The sequence below is a fragment of the Mustela erminea genome, chromosome 12 (genome assembly GCF_009829155.1).
Source record: "Mustela erminea isolate mMusErm1 chromosome 12, mMusErm1.Pri, whole genome shotgun sequence".
In the NCBI taxonomy this organism is placed as follows: domain Eukaryota; kingdom Metazoa; phylum Chordata; class Mammalia; order Carnivora; family Mustelidae; genus Mustela; species Mustela erminea.
In genome coordinates this window covers 25,263,827-25,288,541 of record NC_045625.1, presented here as the reverse complement: position 1 = coordinate 25,288,541, position 24,715 = coordinate 25,263,827, and the positions used below count along the sequence as shown (strand labels likewise).

The 24,715-nt window shown below is 40.8% G+C and overlaps 2 protein-coding genes across 13 annotated transcripts in view; one reads left to right on the top strand and one right to left on the bottom strand.

The window, feature by feature from the left end:
- Positions 1-5,130: 5,130 nt before the first annotated feature.
- The window catches only part of ZNF462 (zinc finger protein 462), a 144,877-nt gene continuing 125,292 nt past the window's right edge, over positions 5,131-24,715 (top strand). For 3 of the 12 annotated variants that reach the window (XR_004277365.1, XR_004277366.1, XM_032307109.1), the window contains exon 1: positions 14,122-14,417. The gene's annotated coding sequence lies outside the window, so the exon portion shown is untranslated. Of the gene's footprint in view, positions 5,192-11,197; positions 11,275-14,119; positions 14,418-15,079; positions 15,124-15,149; positions 17,273-24,715 lie in introns of those variants that run through there. The other 9 variants (XM_032307110.1, XM_032307111.1, XM_032307104.1 and 6 more) reach the window with 8 other exon arrangements.
- On the bottom strand, positions 7,592-12,073 carry LOC116570286. Its single transcript, XM_032307115.1, is given in 3 exon segments — positions 7,592-11,260; positions 11,262-11,445; positions 11,448-12,073. Coding segments are annotated over 3 exon segments (555 nt in total). The 5' UTR covers positions 11,572-12,073; the 3' UTR covers positions 7,592-11,013.

The following is a 24,715-nucleotide window of genomic DNA, read 5'->3' as shown; positions in this document are numbered from 1 at the left end:
CTCTGTAGTTATGTTTCTTTCCTTATCTTAATGTTATATATTTATGTTCTTTTATCAGACTTATCTGACTTTTCTGTTGAGAGTTTAATTGATAAAACTTACTTCTTAATTTTTATAGAGTTCTGCTTTTAACATGCAATACATTCTACTTAAAAAAAAATGGTAAAGGATTTGTAACTCCTTCAATTCAAAGTGTTTGTGTATTTTAAATATGTTCTGCTTCTAATTAATACACTTGAAGATATTAACTTTTATTTGGCTAAAACTGGGTCATATCACATAAGTTTTCATATATAGTATTCTCAGTGTTGTTCTATTTGAATAGTCTGTAGTTTCAGCTTGATTTTTTTTAACCAAAGATTATTATGAAAGGTATTTTAAAGTTTTTCAGTAAATAGTTTGTGTGTGTGTTTCTGTTCAGTTTATTTATAGTTTTCGTGTACTCTGATCTGTATTTTGCTTTCAATACTTATTGATATTATAGAGTTTTTATTTTTGTGGCTGAATGACTGGTCATTTTTAGTAACTGCTCCATGGGTATTGAAAAAGAATATCAGGCACGCAGTTCTACACATACATCTACAGTCAAGTTTAATGAATGTGTTATTCAATTCCTCCATATCCTTTTGTATTTGAGGGCCACTTAATTTGTCATTTTTTGGTGAGGCCTGTCAAAAATCTACAATTATCATTATAGTTTTGTAAACTTCTCCTTGTAGATATAACAAATTATACCTCATATATTTAGAAACTATATTATTAGGTACAAAAATGATGAATTACTCCTTTTACCAATTAAAATGTTTCCTTTTTCATTTTAGTATTTTAATCTTGAATTTTATTTTGTCCGATATTACTATATTTTCTCCTAATTTGTTTCTGATAGCACTTCTCTGATTTCTGGTTACTTCCTTTTATTTCCAAAAACTCCTGGTCATTTACTTTTACTTGCAACCTATTTAAATAGCTGTTTGCATTTTTGTTTCTTAGACCATCGTGTTGTTTAACACATCTCCTTCTGGAAACTGACAGATTTTCCAACCCTCAGATAGCAAACAGGATGTAGAGGAATTGTACAACCCATTTACTCAACCTGAATAAAGTTTATGGTTATTAATTTGCTTTAATAGCATGAGATTCTTCATATCCCAATAGAGAACCTTTATCCATTAACACTTACTCTGAAAGTTGACAGAAATATATTAACTATACAGTTTGATTTCTGACTTCTTATTTTTATTTCTGAGGTTGTGTTTGTGTTTTCTATTGTCAAATCCTCTTGTTTATTTAAATCTTTTATTTTCTTTCACTGAATTAAAACAGTGAGTAGTCATTTAAGATATTAGACTCAGATCTGAATCTATTTTAAGAAAAGAGCCAAAAAAACCCCCCAAAACAAAAGAAAATAAAAACCAAACAAAAAAAGAAAATAAACTGATGTAAAGTTTTGAATGGACTGGTAACCCAATAATGTATCTACATTATCTATGTTTTGTAAAATTATAAAGAAGTCATAGATGAAACAATAACCTGTGTACCTACTGAAGGAATTGGAACTAAGTTAAATTACATATAAATTCACACATATATGTATAAATATGTACATATGTATTACATGTATACATACGAATATGCATATAAACATTGCATTTATGTAACATTTATATATATACATATAAATTATTACATATAATATAAATTTACACATATATGTCTAAATTACTACTTATATAAATGGAGAGAGAAATGCTGCTCAAATATTTAATAAAACCTAAGCCATATTTTGATCTTTTCCAGTTTAAAGGAATAAATATGATAATAAAAGAGGAAATTAGGACCAAGGATAAAACAGACACATTTGCTGTAATGAAGATGTAATCTTTCAATTAAGTGGGTAAAGAAAGGATGTTTTTAGCAATACTATGACAATTGGTTAATTATTTGGGAATTGTTTGATCCCTACCTCAAACCACATATTAAAATAAATTATACAGAGGTTGTACAATTAAATGTGAAAGTAAAACTCTTGATATTCGTAGGGGAAAAACATCCATGTACATAAGTAGTTGTCCCATTAGGGATTTTGAAGTCTTTTCTAATTTTATGCCAATGGCGGAAGGCCAAAGAAAATGAGTGATAAATTTGAATACAAATATTTTAATCTCAGTATGTTGAAAAAGCAGTATTTTCAAAGTTAAAAGTAAAAACTAAGAAAAATATTTTTTCTATATTATAAGGGGTTAATATCCTTATTCTATAAAGTGACATCACAAATTATTGTAAAAACACAGACATACAGGGGCACCTGGATGGCTCAGTGGGTTGGGCCTCTGGCTTCGGCTCAGGTCATGATCTCAGGGTCCTGGCTCAAGTCATGATCTCAGGGTTCTGGGATTAAGCCCTGCATTGGGCTTTCTGCTTAGTGGGGAGCCTGCTTCCCTGTTTCTCTCTGCCAGCCTCTCTGCCTACTTATGATCTCTCTGTCAAATAAATAAATGAAATCTTTACAATAAATAAATAAATAACCACAGACATACAATCCTACCAATAAGAAACAAGCAAAGGATATCAACTATCGAATCAAAAAGGGGAAAAAATACAGAGGAAAGAGTTAACAGCAGTTCTCTCTGTATTTTTAGACTAGGTATTATTTTTTCTTTTGTTTAACTTTTCTGTATTTGCTAAGTTTGCTACAATACCTATTTTATAATCAGGAAATATAAATATATCAAGGTATATTTATAGACATGATGCAAAAAATATATTACTATGTTATATTGGTAATTTAACACTTGACAATTAGGAAAGAAGGTGCTATCTGAAATCAGAAGTCTTAAGTTCAAGTCTCAGGGCTCATTGAATGATCTTGAGCAAGTCACTGAACTTTGAGCCTTGATTTCTCCAAATAGAAAACAGAAGAAATAATCCTCATGTCATAAATTGTGAGGAATATATTTTTAAAAATGTATGTGATAGGGCCACCTGGGTGGCTCAGTGGGTTAAGCCTCTGTCTTTAGCTCAGGTCATGATCTCGGGGTCCTGGGATCGAGCCCCGTATCGGGCTCCTTGCAGGGAGCCTGCTTACTCCTCTCTCTCTGCCTACTTGTGATCTCTCTCTCTCTCTGTCAAATAAATAAAATCTTTAAAAAAAATGTATGTGATAAATGCTTTATGAGGGTCACTTACAGATATCAGAGATTCCCATCACTGATCTGGTGTGTTAGGGCTTTTCCCAGCCTCCAGACAAAATCTGTGCATCTTCTCTTACAAACACCATATCCCTTTGCCTGAGGAGGGCTTAGGTTTCTAAATTGAGGAGGTGACAGCTGGATAGGTCTTGGATTTTGCAATCTACTCAGTGAATGGGACAGGAGCACCTAGTAGAGCCTGGCTACATTCAGGTTTATAGTTGAATGAAACTGTAATAACAATCACTATTGTTTTCCTTTTTCCATGTCATATGCTTTATCTTCCAGTTTTAGTATCCACAGAATTAACTCAGTTACCAAACTGATACTACAATTCCACGTTTATGACACTTAAAAAGCCTCAACTGGGGCACCTGGGTGGCTCACTCAGTAAGTGTCCGACAGTTTCAGCTCAGGTCATGATCTCAGGTTTGTGAGATTTCTCTTCGGATTCCCTCCCTCCCCCTACCTCAACCCCTCTCTCTTTCTCTCCATTTCTTAAAAAAAAAAGAAAAAAAGAAAAGTCTCTACTGATTTCAAATTCAGTCCTCTGTCATAAGTCAGATGAGAGAGCACTGGCAAATCTCCTTTTTCAATAACAGAAATAAGTCCTTTGTGAATGTTGCATGATGTAGATGCAGAGAAGCAATGCAAAAGGACCAGAAGAATCAACTTTTCTATGATCCCTGATATGCTGAACAGCGCTGATTCTCCATTTATATCTTTAAATTAAATGAAAGCAGAATTACAATTTTCCATGTGAAAGCCTTATGCCTCCTGGTCTTTTTTTTTTTTTTTTTTTTTTTTTTTGTCCCCTGAGTCTAAGCCTATAAAAACCCTTCTAGATTGAATGATGAGAAGGAAGAAGTGGAGAAAAACCCTAAACAGTCTCAAGGAAGAAAACATGTTGATATATGGACAACTTAATTAACTGCTCTGCTAATCCTCTGAGTTTACAAAAAAGATAAAATGGACTGAAAGTTATCACAATAATTTAGAGAAAGTGTAAAAATTATTTATTGGTTGACGAAGCTGTTAATTATTGTTGGTTATGTAAAGTGTAAAATCTCATTTCTGGGAAAACTTGGAAGGGAAGGAGAGAGAGGGAGAGAAGGAACCAAGAAAAGGAGAAAACTGAGGTTCAATACCAGTTCAAAAAAAAAATCTCTTTTGCTAGGATAGGCAAATTGCATGTAGTTGAAATTGCCATGAAAAGAAATTGAGTAGGTGTGGATCTTCAGTAACTTTGGTATGTGATCTTGAGCATTTTTTCATGAGACCATTTTCTCATCTGGAATAGATAGTGCTTTTCAAACTGTGCTCCAACAGAACATTGCTGATCCAGAAGCTAAGCCAGAGAATAGTAGTGATCTCTATACAATTTACAGAAAAATGAAAGAAAATAAGGTTCCCCCTTTGCTGTAGTTTATTTATTTGTATTTATTATAACAATTGCCACACTGTATGAATTTTTCTGAACGTATACAACTATTTCTTCATTTGATATCTCAATAAACAAAATACTCTTGATTTTAAGACTTTCTGTTCCATTTTTAGAAAACCTCTGGCAATAACTCAGTCTGGTAGCTGAATTCTAGCAAAAAACAAATGGAACCAGCAAGCAGAAAGTAAGTAGTAATAGGAGAATTTAGATACAATTAATTTGTTTGGGTTTTTCATTAGTAATTGTTGATTTTTAAATTTTGTTTAAATAGTCATGGATTAATTTTTGACAGGGGTGCCTATTTTGGTTTTGAATTTCTAGACTAAAGACCTGTCTTTTGACTTTGGAGCTTTTCCTTCATCTATGCCATCTCACAGTGAAGCTTTATAGACTTGGATCATATTAGTTTACACTTGAAAACCCCCATGTTCTTTATCTGCATTTAAAAAAAAAGCTTCATAGCAATCTTATAAATATTTAATTGTTCTTCTTTTACAGATATAGAAACTGATGCATGGAGTCCAAGGTCATCATTAGTAAGAGCAGGAGCTGGAAACTAGTGAGTAGAAGTACATTGCTGGATTTGGTTTTGTCTTTCTTCTGAACATTAAATCAATAAATACTTACTTAAAACATGCTCCTTGAAATGAGCAAATTTTCAGGATAAACATTAGAAGGATACTAAAGAGTAAACTTGTTCTGCATTTTAGATACTTAAAAAAACATGCAGCCAATACTCAACTTTTATGAAACATTGATCTTAGCAGCTTGCAGGGAAATCAAACCTCGCCCTGGTAGATAGGAGAGAGTATGTATAGATTCTACATTATGGTGAAAGGACAATTAACATGAAATCTACAAGGGGTCAGTCCAGGGTTAGTGGTTAGTGGATGAAAAGTCAAGTCAGTTTGATGCTGGCAGTTAGTATCCAAAATCTGAACATTGAACTCTTGAGTAAAGGCTGTTTAGGAAATCAAATGAATATATGCAAGGACTTCAAGATGTGTATGTTTTAAAATAACAATTAATGAAAACTTATTTCTTTTACACATTAGACAACATTTGGTCCAGTCAGTGATTATGACATAAGAGAAATTCTGTGCTGGCAAAATTTACTTGTAAGTTCTACAGTTTTTTTCGTTCTAACTCCAAAAAAGATACATTCATTGTAGAAATGTTTAAAAATCTGAGAAGTTAGGGCTTTGGGGTGGCTCAGTCAGTTAAGGTTCTGACTCTTGAATTTAGCTCAGGTCATGATCTCAGGGTCATGGGATTGAGCCCCACGTCGGGTTCTGTGCTGGATGTGGAGCCTGCTTAAAATTCTCCCTCACCCAGGGAGACAAACCATGAAAGACCCTTAACTGAGGGTTGCTGGAGGGGAAGTGAGTGGGGGGGATGAGGATAGCAGGGTGATGGGCATTAGGAGGGCACTGATGTGATGAACCCTGGATGTTACAGACAACTGATGAATAACTGAACTCTACATCTGAAACTAATGATGTACTATATGTTGGCTAACGGAATTTAAAAAAAAAAAAAAGATTCTCCCATTCTCCCTTTTCTCTTCACCCTTCCCTCCCCGCTCTCTTAAAAAAAAAAAAAATCTGAGAAGCCACAGTGAGAAAATACATACCCATAATTACATCACCTAGAAAAATTACATCATCTGGAAAAAACTATTAACACTTTCATTATACTTTCCTAATCCGTTTTCAATGCTCAATACACACATAAACACACATACTCACATACACATGTGGAATAATGCTATATATACTGTTTTGAAATCTGTTTTTCTCTTATCAAAAAAATCATGTAAATATTTCAATGTCATTTAATATTTATTACAGAATTTGATAGCTATATATATATGCATATATATTTTTTCTTTCTTTTTTTTTTTTACAAAGAAGAACATAATTTTTTTTAACCAATCACTTGTTGGGTATTAATGCCACAGTGAACCTCCTTGTACATAAATTTTTGATAATAGTCTTGAATACTTAGGTCGGTTTCTAAAAGTTAAGTTTCTGGGTTAAAGACTTTAAATATATCCAGAAAGATTGAAACTTGTCAGAGTCCCACCAACAGAGAACCAAAGGGTCTGTTTTTCCATATCCTCCACAACTGGGAATTATCTTAACAACTGGCAAATGTAAATACACACTCAATGCACTATATATTTCTGCCAACTTGTAGTTGAGTGCCATAGCTTTCATGTTCATAACTGATGAAGTTGAATTTCATACTAGCCATTAGTAACTTTATTTTAATAATATTTGATAATATTTTGAGAGTATAGTGGAATTCTAGTTTTCAAAATACAAGAATAAGAAGTTATGAGACCTGGATTTTAGTTTTCTTTACAGCATTAGCTTTGGAAGACCTTAGGTTAAATCGTTTAATCTTTTTGGTCTTAAATTTCCTCATATATAAAATATACTCAAAATGCCCACTCAGATCTTCTTATTGTCCCTGTGAAAAGCAAATTAGATTATTTTCCTGAAAACAGTTACTGTACCACTAATTTATTAACAATATTAATTAGCTCTTTGAACCTCATTTGTAATAACAAGACACATACAAGAAGATTCTATCATTTAACTTTAAAATGTTTTTAAGGGGCACCTGGGTAGCTCAGTGGGTTAAGCCTCTACCTTCCGCTTAGGTCATGATTTCAGGGTCCTGGGATTGAGCCCCGCATTGGGCTCTCTGCTCAGCAGGGACCCTCCCACCCTCCCCAGCCGCCGCCTGACTCTGCCTACTTGTGATCTCTGTCTGTCAAATAAATAAATAAAATCTTTTTTAAAAAGGTTTTAAAATACTTAAACAGGTAATCGACAATTCAGTTCAAACAAAGCAGTCAACTCCATATCAGTATATAGGTGTATGTATAGACACATAGGTATATATGGTTTATATATAATTATATAACATATAGATTATATATAAGTTCCACATTTTCTAAATTTTTTATGAGAGGTCAATTTACTATTGACACATTGGTATATTTCCTTTCAAGGTGATTTGTGTGTGTGTGTGTGTGTGTGTGTTATAAAAAATAATCAGTGATCATAATTTTGTATCCAGGTCTTTTACCTAGCAGGAGGCCATTTTTCCATTTAATTACAAAATCTTACTAACAATTTTAAGCTGCCTACTACATCATAGGGGGGATATATTCTTATTTATTTACCATTTCTCTTCTCTTTCTTAATCACAAGTTATTTTCAATTACTCACTTTACCTGTGCCATTTTTTTGTATATGTTTTTTTCTCCATTTCTGATTGGTCCCTTAGGATAGATTCTTAGGGGAGGAATGGGGGACAAAAGGTGTGACAATTTTAAAACTTTAAATATATATTGTTAATTGTGCTAAAAAGACTTGTGTCAAGTTTTAATTCCTACTAGGAATATATAATGGGAGGGCTTAATTTGGGGGTATAGTAGTCACTGCTAGACCACATTATTATTATTATTTTTATTGTTATTTACTTTTTAAAGTGTAAAAATGATTCATGTTTGTACACACAAAAATAGCTCAAACAACATTTTCTTTTCCATTTCTCTAACCCCTTACCAAACATACAGTTTGGCACGTATACTATCAGACTGTGCTTTAATCCAGTTAATTTTAATAATATATTTATTTTGATACATATTGAAAATGTATATATAAAATAGCCCACCAGACCTGTGATATAATGGGTATTATTGCTTTTGATAAAGCTAATTTATTTTTAAAGTTGATTTTAAAATAATATATGTTCAGTAAATAACATGTAAACAAAACAATCTTGAAGTGATCTGAGAACAGTAACTTCAGGAAAATGCCATAGAGGCAAAACTTCTAGAGTTGACTGCCTCTGACCAGCTCTGTGGTCCTGACCAAGTCAAGTCCCATCTCTAAGCTTTAGTTTCCAGAGCAAGTAGCAGGAATCTGGAAATACTGGTCTTTCTGCTAGAGAAGGATGCTTCAACAAATGGGCAATCTCTCAGCTGAGTCTTTTTCTTCTGCATTTTGGTTAATCTAATCATAGTTGAGCTCAGGTTGCTCTTTCCTAAAAAGATCTCCTCTATTAAGAAATTCATGTATAAATATGAGTTAAGTAGGATATTGACTTTAAAATGAAGCCCCAAAATTTTACTTTAACGAAATACGAGTTCTCAATAACTTCATAATAGGAGCAAGTTACGTTCAAGTTAATTATAGTCCCCAAATTGGCTAAATTCCTGTATTGCTTTTGAGAAAGTAAAAAAACCCAAAAAACAAAGTAAAGTTCTATAACCAAGTAATGTGATTTTAAAGCTAGTGGGTCAACAAGTAGATCATGCGTTGAGACTCTAACCTATTGTCTCCTATTCTTCTTTGCATCCCTAATATTCAGCTCTAAGTGTGGCACATTGTGGCTGCTAAATAGATATTCAATGATTGAATGATATTACATATGAATGTTCCATATTATGGTAACTAGTTTGATAGAACTGTAAATTTAACTTGTACTAAGAGAGAAAGACTCTTTTTTTTTTTTTTTTGGAATTTTAGAACATTGCTATTGAACTATACTCTCTGGTATCCAAAGGTATATATATACAAAGATTCATATGAAGTAAATTTAATATAAGTCATGCAATTTCCATTCCTTTGAGAGCTGTTCAGAATCACAAATTATCCACCTTTGTCTTTTTTTCGTCACTCCTCCCTAGGCATGGACACTAGTCAACTAGTTATACATATTTGGATATGGGTTTATGAGAATATATTGATTTTTCTGTAAGGGCTCGGAAGGAAAGTGTTAGTGACTTAACTTTGTAGATATTTGGTGGATCCATAATTACTGAATTTGAAATAAAAAAAAAAAACCTTTTTAAAGACTGAGTAATTTCCAACGACAGTAGAAGATCTTGAGGATTTAGAATAACCCTTTGAAAATCAGAAACTCAAATAGTAAAAGACTACATTGAACTGTGCTGAAAAGAAGTTTTGCATAGGCGGGAAAATACCACCAAGTTCAAGAGGTCTGTCACAATATGGTCAAATGTTTAAAGATGGAATAATTGAGACTTCTGAAAAAGCCATACTCAATTCATTTGCTCTTTGTTTTGCTAAAATCATCAGCATGAACAGTTTTCCAGCTGGAATTTAGAAAGTGGGGTTATAAACTGGAATTTTGGGTTGGCTTTTTTTAAAAATAGTTTTTGTAAGGAGGACTTTTCTTTTTTTATATGATATAATGTAAATATTGTAACAATGACAGAACAAGAACAGGAGTGAATAGCTCCAGTTGAAATTCTGTCTTTTTAATGTAGCCTCTGGACCAGCTCTTCTTTCCATGATTGCTTCCTGCAGGTGACAGAGGCCCTTTTCCTCCCAGAAAACACTTCTTTGAGAGATCTGGGTGCCTTTCTTTCCTAAACCTTTAAAAGCCAAAATGATTTATAGGCTACCCCAATCCTTCTAGAGGTGGGCACCTAAGTAGATCATATTTGCATGGGTCACTCTCATTGTAGGACTCCACTGTTTCTTGAACTAAAATAGCAAGATTTATTATTCTGTTAATGCTCATAAAGTCACTCTTTTGATGAGCCATAATTTCCCTTTATGAGGAGCCTGCATGCCAGTCACCCATGATAAGGGAGAAGAAAGTCCAGACTTCCAACACGTTCATATTTCCTCATGAACATTATAATAAAGTCTTGAAATCCCATATGACTCCGGGACATAATGGCATGGGATACAGCATCAAAAGGTAAATTTTACGCAGTCAACATGTCCCCATAAGACTTCCCTTACGTTGTTGGCTGTGTACAAAAACTAAGCTTTTCCATTTTTAATGCAAAAAATTTAGAAATTAACCTTCCTGGTGGAGAAGATACCCTACCAGGTAGGCTTGTGTTATCCTTGTGAATTTTCTTAAGGAATGACCTAGCAGGAGGTGCGAACTTTCTCCTGTTATCTTAATTGTCCGCTAATGGCAAAGCATAATTACAGTTACTTAAGTGCCAACTTTATCGAGGTTTTCACTAAAACCTTCAGCCGCAGCGCTTTCCTTGACTGACCTAGCTTTTATCTATCCACTTGCTTTACTATCATTTGAATGAAAACTGCCCCCAATAAAAACAAGCAAACAAAAAGCCTAATCCCCAACCGTGTTGAGTATCTTCTGTTGTTTTAGTTGGAGAGTTAAGGCAGTTGTGACCTCAAAGAAGTCGACGAAATTGTGTATGGCATCATTCATTGAAACTGTAGCCTTTCCACATTCAAAAAGCAGGGCTTTGCGGGAGTTCTGCAATAGTTCGCTTCTCGGCTTGGGGAAGTCAATTCGCTGCTAAACCAGAAGATGGTCTTCTAAAGACTGTCCTGTATTTGGAATGGAAACTTAGCCATTGTACCTTTCCCCCAGTGCACCCACATGAGAAGCCCGAAAGCCACCCATCGGTCTGTGGAGCTCCTCGCTGCCTTTGTCCCTTCTAGACGTGGAGGCTTGGAGAGGAGGTTTAGTTTCCAAGGATTGGAGCGTTTGAAGGGCGGGGCCATCTCCAAGTCCATCTCCCCTTTTTGTCCTCTTCTCCTGGGACGGGAGGGAGGAGCCAGGTCCCCCCGCGGCCGGTTCGGGAGCTCTCTGTCTCGGTCGCTGGAGGTGAGTCTGAAAGGGCGGCAGCCCGTTTAATTGTAGCGCAGGTTAATTTCTCGAGTTCACCGCAGTCGGTCGGCCAGCCGCTTCCCGGGTCTTTGCCAAGTGGGTTTATGAGGTCTGAGGCGTGTTGGGGCGCGCTCGCATTCTCGCAAAAGGCTCCTCCCCAGGGCTCATTCCCCGACTGCGGGCAGCCCTTTGGTGCCCCAGGAGCCTTGGGTTTCCTCTGACCTCGGCGCTTCCTCTTCCCTCCCCACCGCCTGGTTCCGTGCGACCCTGCCCCCGGGGAAGGGCGGCCCCCATCTTAGGACTTCCGACCCAAGCCAACCCAGAAGGTACCTTCACGTCGAGGAAGATTTTTATCACAGCCTCCCAAACCCAGCGGTAATAGGGGCTTTCAACCTGAAATACGATTGTTATTTTCCCGGTGCAGGGCTTGACAGAGAAAGTCAGCTTTTTATTAAAGACAAAGAGGTAAATTATCAGCTGGGGCACTGAAGGGACGGCGGAGACCTGGCGCGCTTCCTCTCGTTGCCACGAGGAATTTGTGGGGGGAGCGGCAGCCGGCGCTCAGACACCCCTGGGGTCCCGGGGGAGGAGCTCGGGGCAGAAGGACTTCCCCGGGTCCCTCCGGGCACCTGGAAGGGAGAGTCCTGCCAGTTCTGCACAAAGCCAGGGACATTTCAGTTCTGAGCAGCCTTACCGTCCTCCTCTCTCCTTTCTTCTTTCTCTTCTCTTTCTTTGACTCCCGTCTCCCTTTCGCCTCTGTGCTTTCTCCTCCTTGTTCTCCTCTCCCTACTTTTTCTCTTCCCTCTCCTCGCCCTCCCCCTCCTTTCTTTTCCACCGCACGCGTAGAGTGTCATTTATTTATTTATTTATCACCCCCGCCATCAACACCCTTTTAGGGCTCCCAAGCTTTTCAGTGTGAGTGGGAGGAGAAAAGGGCAGGAAGTGTTGACTGCGAGGGGGTGAAATCGTGCCTCTGGGTGAGACATTCTGCCCCGGAATAAACGATTGGGAAAAATCTTGGAAAATGAGGAGTCGGATCTGTTTATGAAAGCCCGCTATCCGATGGGAACCAACTCCGCGCGCGTCTCCTCCTCCCCCTTTATTGTATGGGTTTATGGGTATATCTTCCCGGACTGTTGTTTGGGGTGTGTGTGGCGGCGGGGAGGGGGGGCGCGGGTGGCGGAGGAGGAGTGAGTATTAAAGAGGACAATCTGGCCCAGGATCTTCACCACCGCGCCTTCTCCACCGGATGCGCGCTCCCCAATGCAAAGGAATCCAACATCCCCCAATTCAGACGCGGACAAAAGAAACTTTAATTAAGGTCTCTGCCCCGCGCGCTGTGTGTTTCTCTCTCCCGATGCTGGTGATGTCCAACTCGAGGATGCGAGAAATAGAAATGGTACAACCAGCCCGTGCCCTTGAACTTCAATTGCTCCTGACTTGCAGTATTGATTTTTTTTTTTTTGATAGTGTAGGCACCCCTCCCAAATCAAATTAAAGCCTTAGGAGACGTTCGACCTGGTGAGGGGTGAGGGGGAACCCATTCCTTTGCAAAAGAGATAGTTCAGAACGATTTGGGGGAAAATTACACTAAATAAAATTCAAGGTGTGAAAGCCTCATCTTGGTTCTCTTGTCTTCAACACCATGACACCTTATCATTAGAAGCGCTGATTGTTACTTTCCGAGCCTTTAGATGATCAGCCAGAAAGTGCAAACAACGCGGGGCTGGAGGGTGTAAAGTTATTTAAGTAGATTTTTTTTTTTTCCTTTTGGTGCGCCGTCAAAACATTTCACAAGTTAGGAAAATAAAGTGGTGGTTCCGAAGCTCAGAATGATGGGTTCCTTCCCTCCCCCATCCCCCCTTTCCATATCAGAAAAGAAATAAAATGCACAATGAGCCTTTATTTCGGGGGAGAAGACTTCAAAATACGTGCCAGTAATGGACAATTTGAGCTTTTCACTGGAGATACTCACACCGCAAGCTGGAAAGGGATTAAAAAGCCCCACGTGGTTGATCTGGGTTTAGACTTGCAACCTCTAGTTCCCCATGTATGTTCTTTGCAAAGATTGGCCTCTAGATGGATGCGTGTGAGGGACTCTCTGGGGCCGGGGCTCGGCGCCTCCGGCTGGGTTGATGTTGGGAGAGCTATGAGCGGCCGGGCAGGGTCCTCACTGGGGGCTTCCTCTGCCGGCCAGGGCGGCCGGGCGCCTCCGGGACGCGAGCGCGCACGCCTCAGCCCGGCCGCCGCGCTCCTCGCACCGCCTTCTCCGCAGGTCTTTATTCATCTCATCTCCCTCTTCCCCTTCTCCTCCTCCTTTGCCTCCTTCTCCTCCTCTTCCTCCTCCTCCTCCTCCTCCACCACCACCACCTCCTCCGCCGCCGCCGCCACCTCCTCCTCTTGCATCTCACTGGCCTGGCTCTGTGTTGCTCTGAGTGACAAAGACAATGTCCCAGCCTTAACTTTGCAACCACCTTGCCTCCTTCTGGGGTTCAGCGGGGGGGAGGGGGGACAGCAGCCGCAGCCTCAGCATCTCCTCCAGCTTCTCCTTCTGCTCTTCTCCAGCTCTTGGATAATTCTCCCTTTTTTTTCCCCCAGCCCTTTTCTCATTTCTTTCTTTCTTTCTTTTTTCTTCCTGTCTCCTGCACGTTGTTGTTGTTATTAGAAAGGCTTCGCGCACCCCCTGGTGCTCCGGCGTTTTGTGTGGCAGGAGAAGATTGTCTTCCTTCTCTCTTTCTGTCTTGCTTTCTCTCTCCCTCTGGTTGCTCATTATTCAGAGAGAGACACAGAGGGAGGGAGAGAGAGAGAGAGCGCGCGAGGGAGAGGGAGGAGAGGAGAGAGAAGAGGAGAGAGAGGGAGAGAGAGAGAGTGAGAGGGAGAGGGAGGGAGGGAGAGAGAGGGAGAGGGAGAGAGAGAGAGACGGATATCTCAGGTCATCTGCAGCTGCAGCGAGTCTGAGGAGCCGAGGAAGGCAGGGAAGATGGCGATCCTCCATTGCTGAGACCCGGCAGAAGCACATGAGACTCCCAAACAACTTCCACAACAATAACCCGAGCAGGAAGAGGAGAAAGAGAAAGAGGATAAGGAGGCGGTGGGGCTGGAGAACCCGAAACACCTCCCGGCGCCGGGACGCTTCTTCTGTAAGTTACTGCAATTAACAGCCACCTCGGGGTGGTCCGAGTGCTCCGGGGAGGAGAGCGCGGGGCGGTGGAGGCACAAACGCGCTCATTCATTCGGCCAAGGAGGGTTGGTGGAGCGGGGAGGAGAGGAAGTCCCCTGCATGGACTGGCTGTTGGGAGAGGAGAAGAAGCGAGAGAGAAGAGGAGGAGGAGGAGGAGGAGGAGGAGGAGGAGGAGGAGGAGGAGGAGGAGGAGGGGGAGGAGGGAGAGCAGGAGGGGGAGGAGGAAGAGGAGGAGGAGAAGCGAGGGAGGAAGAGGAGGAGGAGAAGGTGGTGGTGGTGGCAGTGGAGGTGGCTGTGCTTTTCCTGCTGGCTGCTCCTTCTGGGGGGAGCGGAGCGCTGTGGCTTAATTAATTTCGTGTAGTTCTATGGAGAGAAGAGAAAATGAAAGATGAGTGAGGAGAGAGCTGGAGCCCTAGGACGGATGCTCCGAGTGTGGGGATAGGAGTAGGGACAGAGAGGGGGGCGGAGGGCGGGAGGCGAGGGGACCTGAGCCGAGAGCCAGAGGGAGCGAGCGAGGGGCAGAGGAGGGAGCGCTCCGAGCCGCCCCGACCTGAGCGGGTTGACCTCTTTCTTTCTCTGTCCCTCTCCTTCCTTTCCCCCTCTCTGTCTGCCTGTCCCCAGCCCGATGGCAAAGCCGTGCGGATTGGCACCCCCCTCTTCCTCAGGTATTTGGCTCTCTCTCTCTCTCTCTCTCTCTCTCTCCCCCTCTCTCTCCCCGAAGTTGGGATGCGGGGTCGGGATGTGTCGGGGGGGGGGGGTGGCTGCTGCCGCTGCTGGTGCTGCTGGTGCTGCTGGTGAGGAGAGAGGCGAGGAGCGGGGGGCACGGGCCGCGTGGGGGGGGGGGGGTGCGCAGGTTCAGGAGCTGCTGAGGAGCTGTCTCCAGGCTGGGGGTTCAGAAGCGTCTGGTGGAGGAGGACAACGGTTTCTGGAGAGGAGAAGCCATTACACACGCTTGGCTCTCTGAGCAAGGGAGAAAAGAAGGCAGGGGCCTGGGGGTCGCCTCACTCCTGGTGCAGTTCCCAGGGGTCTGCCCTCCTTCCAGGCTCGAGGGGAAGCCGCAGCCGCCCCCCATTGGAGCAGCCCCTCTCTTTCCCTTTCTTTATCTCCCTGTCCTCCATTTGCAAGCTGTCTGCTTTGGTTCCAGTCCAGACTCCAAAACACAAAGCTCCTTCTCACGTTCATTCTCCAGGCTTTTCACCATTCCTGAAGGAACCCTCATTTTCTTTTCATTGTAGCTTCTAACCTACAGAGAGGGAGGGAGGCTGCCTGGAGTTCCTTTTTATATTCCTCCTCTACCCAAAGGGGGAAAAAAAAAGTTTTATTTTTCAGCACGCGTCTGGGATGGGAAAAGACCAACCAGTTGGGGCTTTTCTCCCAGAGCTCCCGGGGGGTTGTGTCTGAGTGTCTGTGTTGGTGGTTTGGTTTGCTTTGGTTTTGTTTCTGGAGGTGGCTTGCAGGTTTTGGGAGGAAGTGACTAGTTTGGTTGGGAGCTGGGAACTGAGTCAGGTAAGCCGTGTCATGTTGTAACTCCACCAGAAAATGGAGGAGAGCGGGTTTCCAGGAGACAAAGCTGAGATGAGAAGTGTTTATAAAATTATGGATGTCTCCATTTTGAAGCTCTGTTGGTGATGGCTGGAGGAGGTTTGCCTGCCTACTCCTTCTTCTTTTCCAGGGTGAAATCTTGTGGTGGTTCCTCACCATCTATTCATTATGCAAGGAAAGGAGGGAGTTGTAAGGGCTGCTCAGATTTTTCTTCCACCAAAGGAGTGCTTTCACAAGTTATTGAGGCATTTGTTTCCATTTTAAAGTAAACTTTTGAAATTTTTTTTCTTCTTTTGAGTGGACCTGAAGGGTTTTGACCTCCTTCAGGAAAGGCAAGGCAAAAACCTTAAACATTTTCCACCGAGGTCTTCACCCAACTTTTAAGCTCCTCCAGGTCTCCTGAAAAGTCACCAGGAATTGTTATTTCCTCATTGTGAAGATGGTGGTGGCCCTAAAGCTGAGATTATGGAGTTCTGGGGCTTGGTTTTCATCATGATTTGATGCATGGCAAGACTTTATTGTCTGGTTTGGGCTGATTTCTGCAAAAAGGGATAAGAACAACAACAACAACAAATCCTGCAAGCTCTCAGAGGAACCCTAAGACTGACTGACCCCAGTTTCTCCAGAGTCCACATTTCTCTTCAGGTTGTTCCATTTGTGTATAAGGCCTTCTTTTAGTTCCTTTGTTTTCCCCCTTCCCTTTCATTCTGCTCTTTTTCTCTGTGTTCTCAAGTACTGTAAGTCTTCAGAAATATCAGATGTCTTCTTAACAATGTCACTATGGAAACAAATTTTTAAAAGATTATGTCTGTGGAGAAAACCTTATGTCCAGGTATCTTCACCTTTTTAATTGGGAAGAATTTAGTAGTCCTGAGGAAGACATTTTGTGAGGATGACTTGAAGGAAGGACCCAGTACTACCCCAGTCCACACACATTGATTGGAGTTCTTCGCAGATTAGTTCTAGAGAATGTATGTAATTGATCCAAGTAAAGAACAAAATCCTGAAATGCTTGAGGAATTTATAAAAGCCAACCATGAAGATGTTGCTTTACCATTAGGTAAGGTAGCCATCTTGAGGGTGAGGGAAGATGTTGGAAGTATTTTAGGAGGACTACTGATAAGATAGGTGAGGAAGCCTCCACAGTGGAATGAAAACTTGGAGGAGATTCAGAACCAATTAATATATTGTAAGGAGGCTGACTGGACCTTGTTTTCAACTAAGGAGAGACATAGAAAGGTACCAGCTTCAACAGAAATAAGGGACACATTGGTGAGCGACTTACACCAGCTTTTTTCTTGCTCTGCTTTCTCATTATGTGTTAGACGTGTGCATGTGTGTGTGTGTGTGTGTGTAAGATTCCTATGTCTATAATATTATTGTGCATATTGAAGTGGTTTTAGATTCCAGATGTAATTATATTCTGTTGAGTAGCTGGTAGCAGTGTCATTCAGTAAATGCACAAGGCTGTATATGACAACATCACATTTTTCAAACCAAACTGTTGTGTCATTAATTGAGGGTTATTGTTCTTCTGAGGAGTGTGAAAGGCAAGGAGAAATACATGGTTCTTTAGCTGATAATTGTCCATGGTCAATGAAGTAAAACCCTGTTTTTGCAGACGAAGATGTATGGTTTTCAAGATTTTCAGCTGATGTGTGTGCTCATTTAAAAATACTTCTCTTTAGATCTCTGCTTCTTTATTAAAAACCTGGGCTTCTCCAAGAGCACTTGAAAAATCTTACTTCTTGGAATCAGACCTTTTATTATTCAGTTTTGAATGTTATCTTTTGATACCATTACTTTTGCTCGGAAGTGGAATGTTGTCAGTGTTAATACTTGTAAGATTTGCTAATGCATGTGTGTATGTTACTTGTTCAAACTCGGAAGTTCAGATGCAATGGAATAAAAAGAGTTATTTGGGAAAGTAATTACCAGATAATTTTGCATCTAATTAGCCATATTTATGTATGTAAACACAAATACATTATAGGTTGATCTTGAAGCAAACTTCCATGATATCCTTGTTGTTGTTGTTGATACCAGGACAACCGGTTAATTACTTATTTCAGTGGGAAAAAAAAAAAAATCTGACAAAACTGGTTGCTGGTCCAGTGTTTGACTCACCACATATTTTACTTTGTGACCAAATGTTTTGGTGTCTTTATAGACAGTCTTAGAGTTGAGCTTTCCTAGAGGGAAAAAATTAGTTACCTAAGAGGCATTTTGGAGTTTGAGAATATGTTCTAACTGGTTACCTAAGAGATGTTCATCTCTGATGCCCTTCATCCACATGGGAAGCACTTAATGTTAAAGATGGGGATTCTTGCATTTTTCCAAACGTACACATTAGAAATGGGACACGTATTTTGGATAGTGTGCTGTGAGCGAAATACAAAGAGTGTCAGTCAAATTGAACATTTTCATTTGATGTCAAGGCTCAGAGATTTTGTTTTGTTTTGTTTTCGAGACATCAGGTTGATGAGGCTCGTTATGCAAATTTTTTCCTTAGCTGTAATATATCACAAAGAGAAATCATTCTAGAGAAATATATGTGAGCTATGAGGCACGTTGCCATAGAAAAGATTCTTGTTAGATCTTTGTATCCCCTATTTCTCATATGAGATTTATGTCCATCTAATTTATTGACCACATTCCCTGAGGACTTGGTTTTTTTTTTTTTTTCCATACTCCTTAGAATTGGAAACAACTTTTAAGATAGAAAGAAAAAGATATATATGTACACACATGTATACACACACGTGTGTGTCTGTGTGTATGTTCTTTCTTTCTAATGATTCTTCTGGAAGATAGTAGGAGAAAAGAAATCCAACTCCACTAATGGACTTTAGAGCATTTGTGGTCAGTTTTCCTGAAAGAAAAGAATGGTAAAATTGCCTCGGGAAGAGTTCCGCTTTCTGTATGATTTACTTTAATAGGGTCTAGTCTGTCTTGAGTTCTTGTGTCTTGAGAACTTGTGTTGCAAGTTCTTAGTTAAGGTAACCTTACTCATCATCTTTGTGCTGTATGCCTTTATCAGACTTAGTGTTCACGGCCTCATGGGATAGAGCATTGACAAAGCTGTATTGAATGTTTCAAGTTGAAAACTGGAGAGCAGGGGTGCTATTGCGCAATGCCACACTCACAAATTAAGAAATATATAAATAATGAACTCAGATTGCAAAGGATAGGACATGAATATATGATTGGCTGATTGGTATGTGGAAATGAAGGAAATTCAAAAGAAGTATAGGAAAATATTTCCAGGGTCTATCATTACAATCCAGCAAACTGGGGGGTGGGGGGGGGAGTCAGCCTCTGTGTGTTGGGGGAGATAGGGGCTGGACAATTAATTACCTTTTGAGGTTCACATAGTTATGAAGTTAGTGGCTTTGAGAGAAACATTAGCTGGGTGTTGGTGACCTATTAATTGATTATGAGAAAACAGAGGAGAGTAGATAATGCTAGAAGAAAATTCCTCTTGTGTGATATGCCAAGACATCTGGCAGATGTTATGTTGGGCCCTAAGGAATGGACAGTTTAATTTTAGCCCTAGCAAGGAAATGGGAAGTTCTGAGCTCTTTTAATAGCACAAGCCTTAGTTTGGGGAAGGTTGCTTAAAAAAAAATAAGAAAGGAAAAGAAAAGAGGCATTTATTGTAATATTGAAGAACTCCAGGGAGCACCCAGATTAAGCTGAAGTTTTGGGGTGAGGGACAAAGATGTTACTTCCTTAAGTAGAAATGAATATAAAAATCACTAAAAAGTTGACTAATGTGTATACTGTAAATGGTGACTCCGAGAACTTGTGATTGGGAAGCTAGTCGTTTTATGCCTTGGAGAGATCATCTACTTCAGATCTCCCCTTCCCCCGGCGTTTTATTGAAGAGGAAACTGGCAAGGAGACAGGCAGTGACTTGCCCAAGGTCAGAAGGTTCAGTTGTAACGAAGCCAGGCCTAGCACTCAGGTCGGCTGACTCCCAACCCAGTGCCCTTTCCACCACCCCAGTGCCTCTGATTGTAGCGGTTTGTGAAACACCAGCTCTCCTCTCCAGAGTCCAAGCCTCTCCGAGAAACTCTGTAATCAAACACCAGTGGGGCAGGAGTATTGGTTTTTGTTAGTTGAATTTACCATGTTGGGGCTGAGCATGGTTTCATTCACAGAAGTGATACCCTCTAGAGGCCAATTTTGTTCATGGGACTTTCAGTCAAGTTGTAGCTAGTGGGTTTGAGACTGTGCTTTTCTTTCGATTGGCATACTCTCTTGTACAGTTTGTCATCCAGGGAGGGCTTGGGAGTCCTTTTCAGATGCCCTTCTTTGGAGGTTTGTCCGGGTCTCTTGCAACTTACCAAAGTAAGTGCCCACAATTGGACTCAGAGGATCTGTTTTGCAACATGGTATGGATTTAAATTGGCTTCTCTCAGAGATGCCATTTTGTAATACTGATGAATGGCCAAGGGATAGAAATCCATTCGAAAACAATTGCTGGTGATTTTCCAGTATTCCAGACTCATCCAAAAATGTGCCCTCCATATATCTTCTTGGAGCCCCATTCTCTCTTGCAGACCAATGGCTAGTTATTTACCTTTCCCCAATGAAGTCATGAAGTCATCCTTGAAGTGAATTTTTAACAACATGGGAAACATTTAACCAGAGAGAGCTAGAGAGACAGTACTTTGGGAAGGGTGCAGTGGGTTCCATTTCTGATTCCTCTTGGACAAGTGAAAGTCATTTTGTATAAAAAGAAGAGTGGTGTTTGGAAGTTTCCACATTTTCTAAGCTTCTTCCAAACTAAAGCATAAATTCTTAATCCAGGAGGCAGCCTGGAGAAGGTAGTGCTGGATGTGGACTTCTGGCAGAAACACAGTTAACGCTATAAACAGTTGAACCTCAGTGTGGCACTCCTCCAAATGAGTTGACTGTCGAAAATAAAATGTTCCAGAAGAACTGGGAGAACAGGAAAGAAGTTAAAACAGCATGGTTTGCATGCCAGTACTGAAGGAAGAAAAAAAAAGTTGGGTTTGGGGGGTGGGGGCATTGGAGAGAAGATAATCCCAAATTGAATAATCCCAAATTGAACCTGGATTTAGAAGACCTGGGGAGAGAAGTTTCTAAGTAAGGGGAAATGGATTTTTATGAATTCAGATTGTATTTGCAGTTTACTAGGAAGCTCTTCTGAATCTTTTGTCCCCTTGAACTTTGTCTCTGGAGAACTGCACACACTGATAAATAGAAAGTCAATTGAAGTGCTTTGGATTTCCATTTTCTGTTTAGAAATATCATCAAATTTGTCTACTTTCTAAGGGCTCCTGCCCTTATCGGTTGAAGCATAATACATAAGCTTTTTAGCCTTTGGATATGTGGCTTCTACTCCAGGTTGGTTTTTTCAGGTCTCGGAAAGACGAGAGGCAGGGTAGAGAGGGTGTGAGTATGGTCACCTACAAATGCATTGTCTTTTAATCCTGGTTGAGCAGATTACGTGGTATCTTCAAAGTGTTCTTGCCTAATTCCTAGCTGGAGACATTTTTTTCATGAGTTATTCTTGGAGGGAAGATTTCTTTTTGTGCCAGGTCATGGGTATTTTGATATTGATTTCCTTGCTTTCATGTGTTTGCTTGTTCAGTTGCCTGCATGTTGCTTCTGGATATTAATAAAATACTTCTGCTGTGCCTGTCCACACCTTAGCCCCAACTTCTTTCAGAGAACACAGCCTGCTCTTGGGGGCGAAGGGAAGGTTGGTAGGTACTTATTTGTTCAAAAAATAAATCCTTGAAGATGAAGACGGCTTGATTCAGAGAAGGATTTGCCAGGCTTTTGAGTAGACTTTTAACAAAGACCACGCGAGGAAAGATGGGGAAAGTTCTAGTAGGGACCAGTAGATCCTGATTCAAATGTTTTAAGGATCACTTCGTAGGAAATTAAGCATTTGTCCAAGATGAGTAAGCAAAGACTTACACCTTTGGATTCAGATTGGTTGGAGCACAAAAGGAGCTGGAGGCCCAGGCGAGACAACTGTGTCAGAAGTAATTAAGCCTAGGATTTGTGGAGAGGCTTATCTGCCACAGAGCCCAGCTGGGGAAGGCTAGCCTCGCTCCCTAAGCCCTCATCTGGCCAGTTGAACCAGAACAGGAGCTAAAGCCTTTAAATTTTGGAGTTTCCCCTCTTCCCTGTTCAGATTTAAGAAGGTAGAGTTGCCATATTCAGTTTTGCTCATGTCAGTTGAGTACTTGCTTGTCTCTTGAGCTGGGAAATGCCAGAAGCGGCGGTGGGGGGGGAGGGGGCTGATTTCCTCTGAAGGAACAGTCTCCCTTTGGACACTACAAATGTGCCTATAACATTGTCCTTATTACTCAGAAAATAATTGTGCGGTAGCACAATGTGGGATACTTGAAAGATGTTTGCTGCACGAAGGTGCCAGTACTCACCTGCAGATTAAGAAATGGGTTTCTAAACCGTCTCGTTTCTGTTGCTAATGAAAAGCTTTGGAAGGCACCTGTGAATTAGAACTCCAGCTGCTATCATGGTAGGGGAAGTTAGGCCTTGAAAGGATACACGGATTAGCCGGGCAGAAAAGCAAACAGTAGCATCAGCACAAGTAGGAAATAGACAGAGGTTGTTAAGCTAACAGAAAAGTTGGCTAAAGCATTGCCATAATTATATGGTGGAAATTTGCTGGGAAGGAGAGCCGGCTGGGATGAGAGAAGGAAAAGCGAAGAGAGGCAGGGGAGTGATGGGCGAGTCCCAAGTGGAAGAGGTCTATCCACTCGGAAGAGCCAACAGGAAGAAGAAAGGCGGTGCTTTTAAGAAAGCAATAAAGTAAGTGGGAAAAGCCCTGGTAATTTGGAACCTATTGCATGTGAGAAATGAAGACCAGTGCTCAGACCCACAGTCTTTGGTCAATGCTACCCTGTAAAGGAAAAAAAAAAAAAAACTGAGCTTGGAAGACCATTTATGTGACTTCAGGCCAGTTACAGACTGGCTTTTCTGATAGAGGACAGAGGGATACTTGAAGGAACTGGTTAAGTAGGCCTAGGTCTGGACGATGAACCAAGTAAAGAATCGAGCACAGCAGAAAATCGCTGCATTATTCATGGGCGGCAGCTTGATAGTCCTCTCTCCACTTCTCCGCAGAGCTTCTCTACCTAGGCTGCGGGTGTTAGAAGGAATGAACGAAGAACAAAGACACGCTTCTCTCCTAGGGGAAAGGAGTGGACCGTGGCGGCTACCTGGAGTCCGCTTTGGGATTAAGCCAGTCACTGGAGGCAGGAGTCACAGGCTGGTCTGTCAATCCGATCCTGGCATCTAAAAAGCCAAAATAAGGCCTTTGTGGCCCAAAATGGTTAGCCATTCTAATCCCTAGTCATGTCATCCCTCTGTGTTGTGACCAATTAGTCAGTAATTGCGCATCAGTCACTCAACCCATATGGGGCCTGGTCTAGGGGACCTTCGGGCTATAGCCCGAAGATGCCCAGAAATGGATGCCAGCTAGAAAGTACGTAAGGATTTCAATACCAAGTACTACTCACCCAGAAACTTTTCCTCTTTAGTGGTTTCTTGTATGGTCTTCTGGTAATTGGTCCCGAGTATTGATACCTGGGGAGGGTTGCCACATGGAAGAGACCATTTTGAGCTAAATGTCAGAGTTCAGCTGCCAGGACTTCTCCCCCTTCTGCTGTCAACTAAATATGATCCCTTCTGATACTGGCTTCATTAAAAAAAAATGCTGCTAACTCTTCTATAATAGGCATATCCCACAGACCTTCCACAGAATGCTTTCTCCTCCTGGAGAGACTCAGAGTTATTACTAATGCTAGGGAGCATTTGCTTAACGTTTAATCTGAACCCGGGACTGTTCTTATGGTAGAGAAGACTGAGGTTTGGGGAGGTAAAGTCATTTACCCAAGGTTGTGGAGATGGCAAATGGGGATCCAGGATTCACACACGGGGTACTCCTGGCCCTCAGCTGGTGGGAACTGGCCTCCGTTATTAATTAGTATGCTAATAGCTTATAATCGTGATGGTTTATCTCTTGCAGTTGCTTACGCCAGTAGTATATCCTGGTGTTCTAGAAGGGAAATTTGAGCATAATGGAAAATTAATTGTAATATATTAGTTGATATGAGAGATATAACTTATTGTAATAGCTTGACAAAATGTGTTTAACTAAAGAGTACCCTGTTTTTGTTCTTCTGAGTTATAGAGGAGATGGTGAAAAACAGCAAGAGACCATGTATGAGGAAATTTAGAGAATAAATATTTTTAAATTGTACTGTGCGAAGCTCAGAATTGTAGTTTTACATGCGGATATTTAAAAAGGAACACCTACCTGTTACGGCAGAAAGATACACTGTGTGACTTTTTTCTTTCTTTCTTTTTTTAAAGTAAAGAAGGTGTCTTACTTTTTTTTTTTTTTTTCCCTTGGGGCTCCTGTTGAAAGTCTCAGTGTCCCCTATTGGCTCTGGTTTACTGTAAGCACGAGACGTGTTTCCAAAAGCCACATGGCCGTATTTGAAAAGTAGTTCCACTAATGGTCACTTTTGGAAAATAGCACAGATACTCTTCAAAGCATGGGTGCTAATGTCCCCCACGCCTTTTAGTGATCACCCTGTGCTCTATTTAGATCACAGAGACATGATGAATGTTTGGATTTTATTTGCCTCTCCCTGAAACATCACAGTACAGTAAGGGAGCTGCTGTTCATGGATGACCACAAAT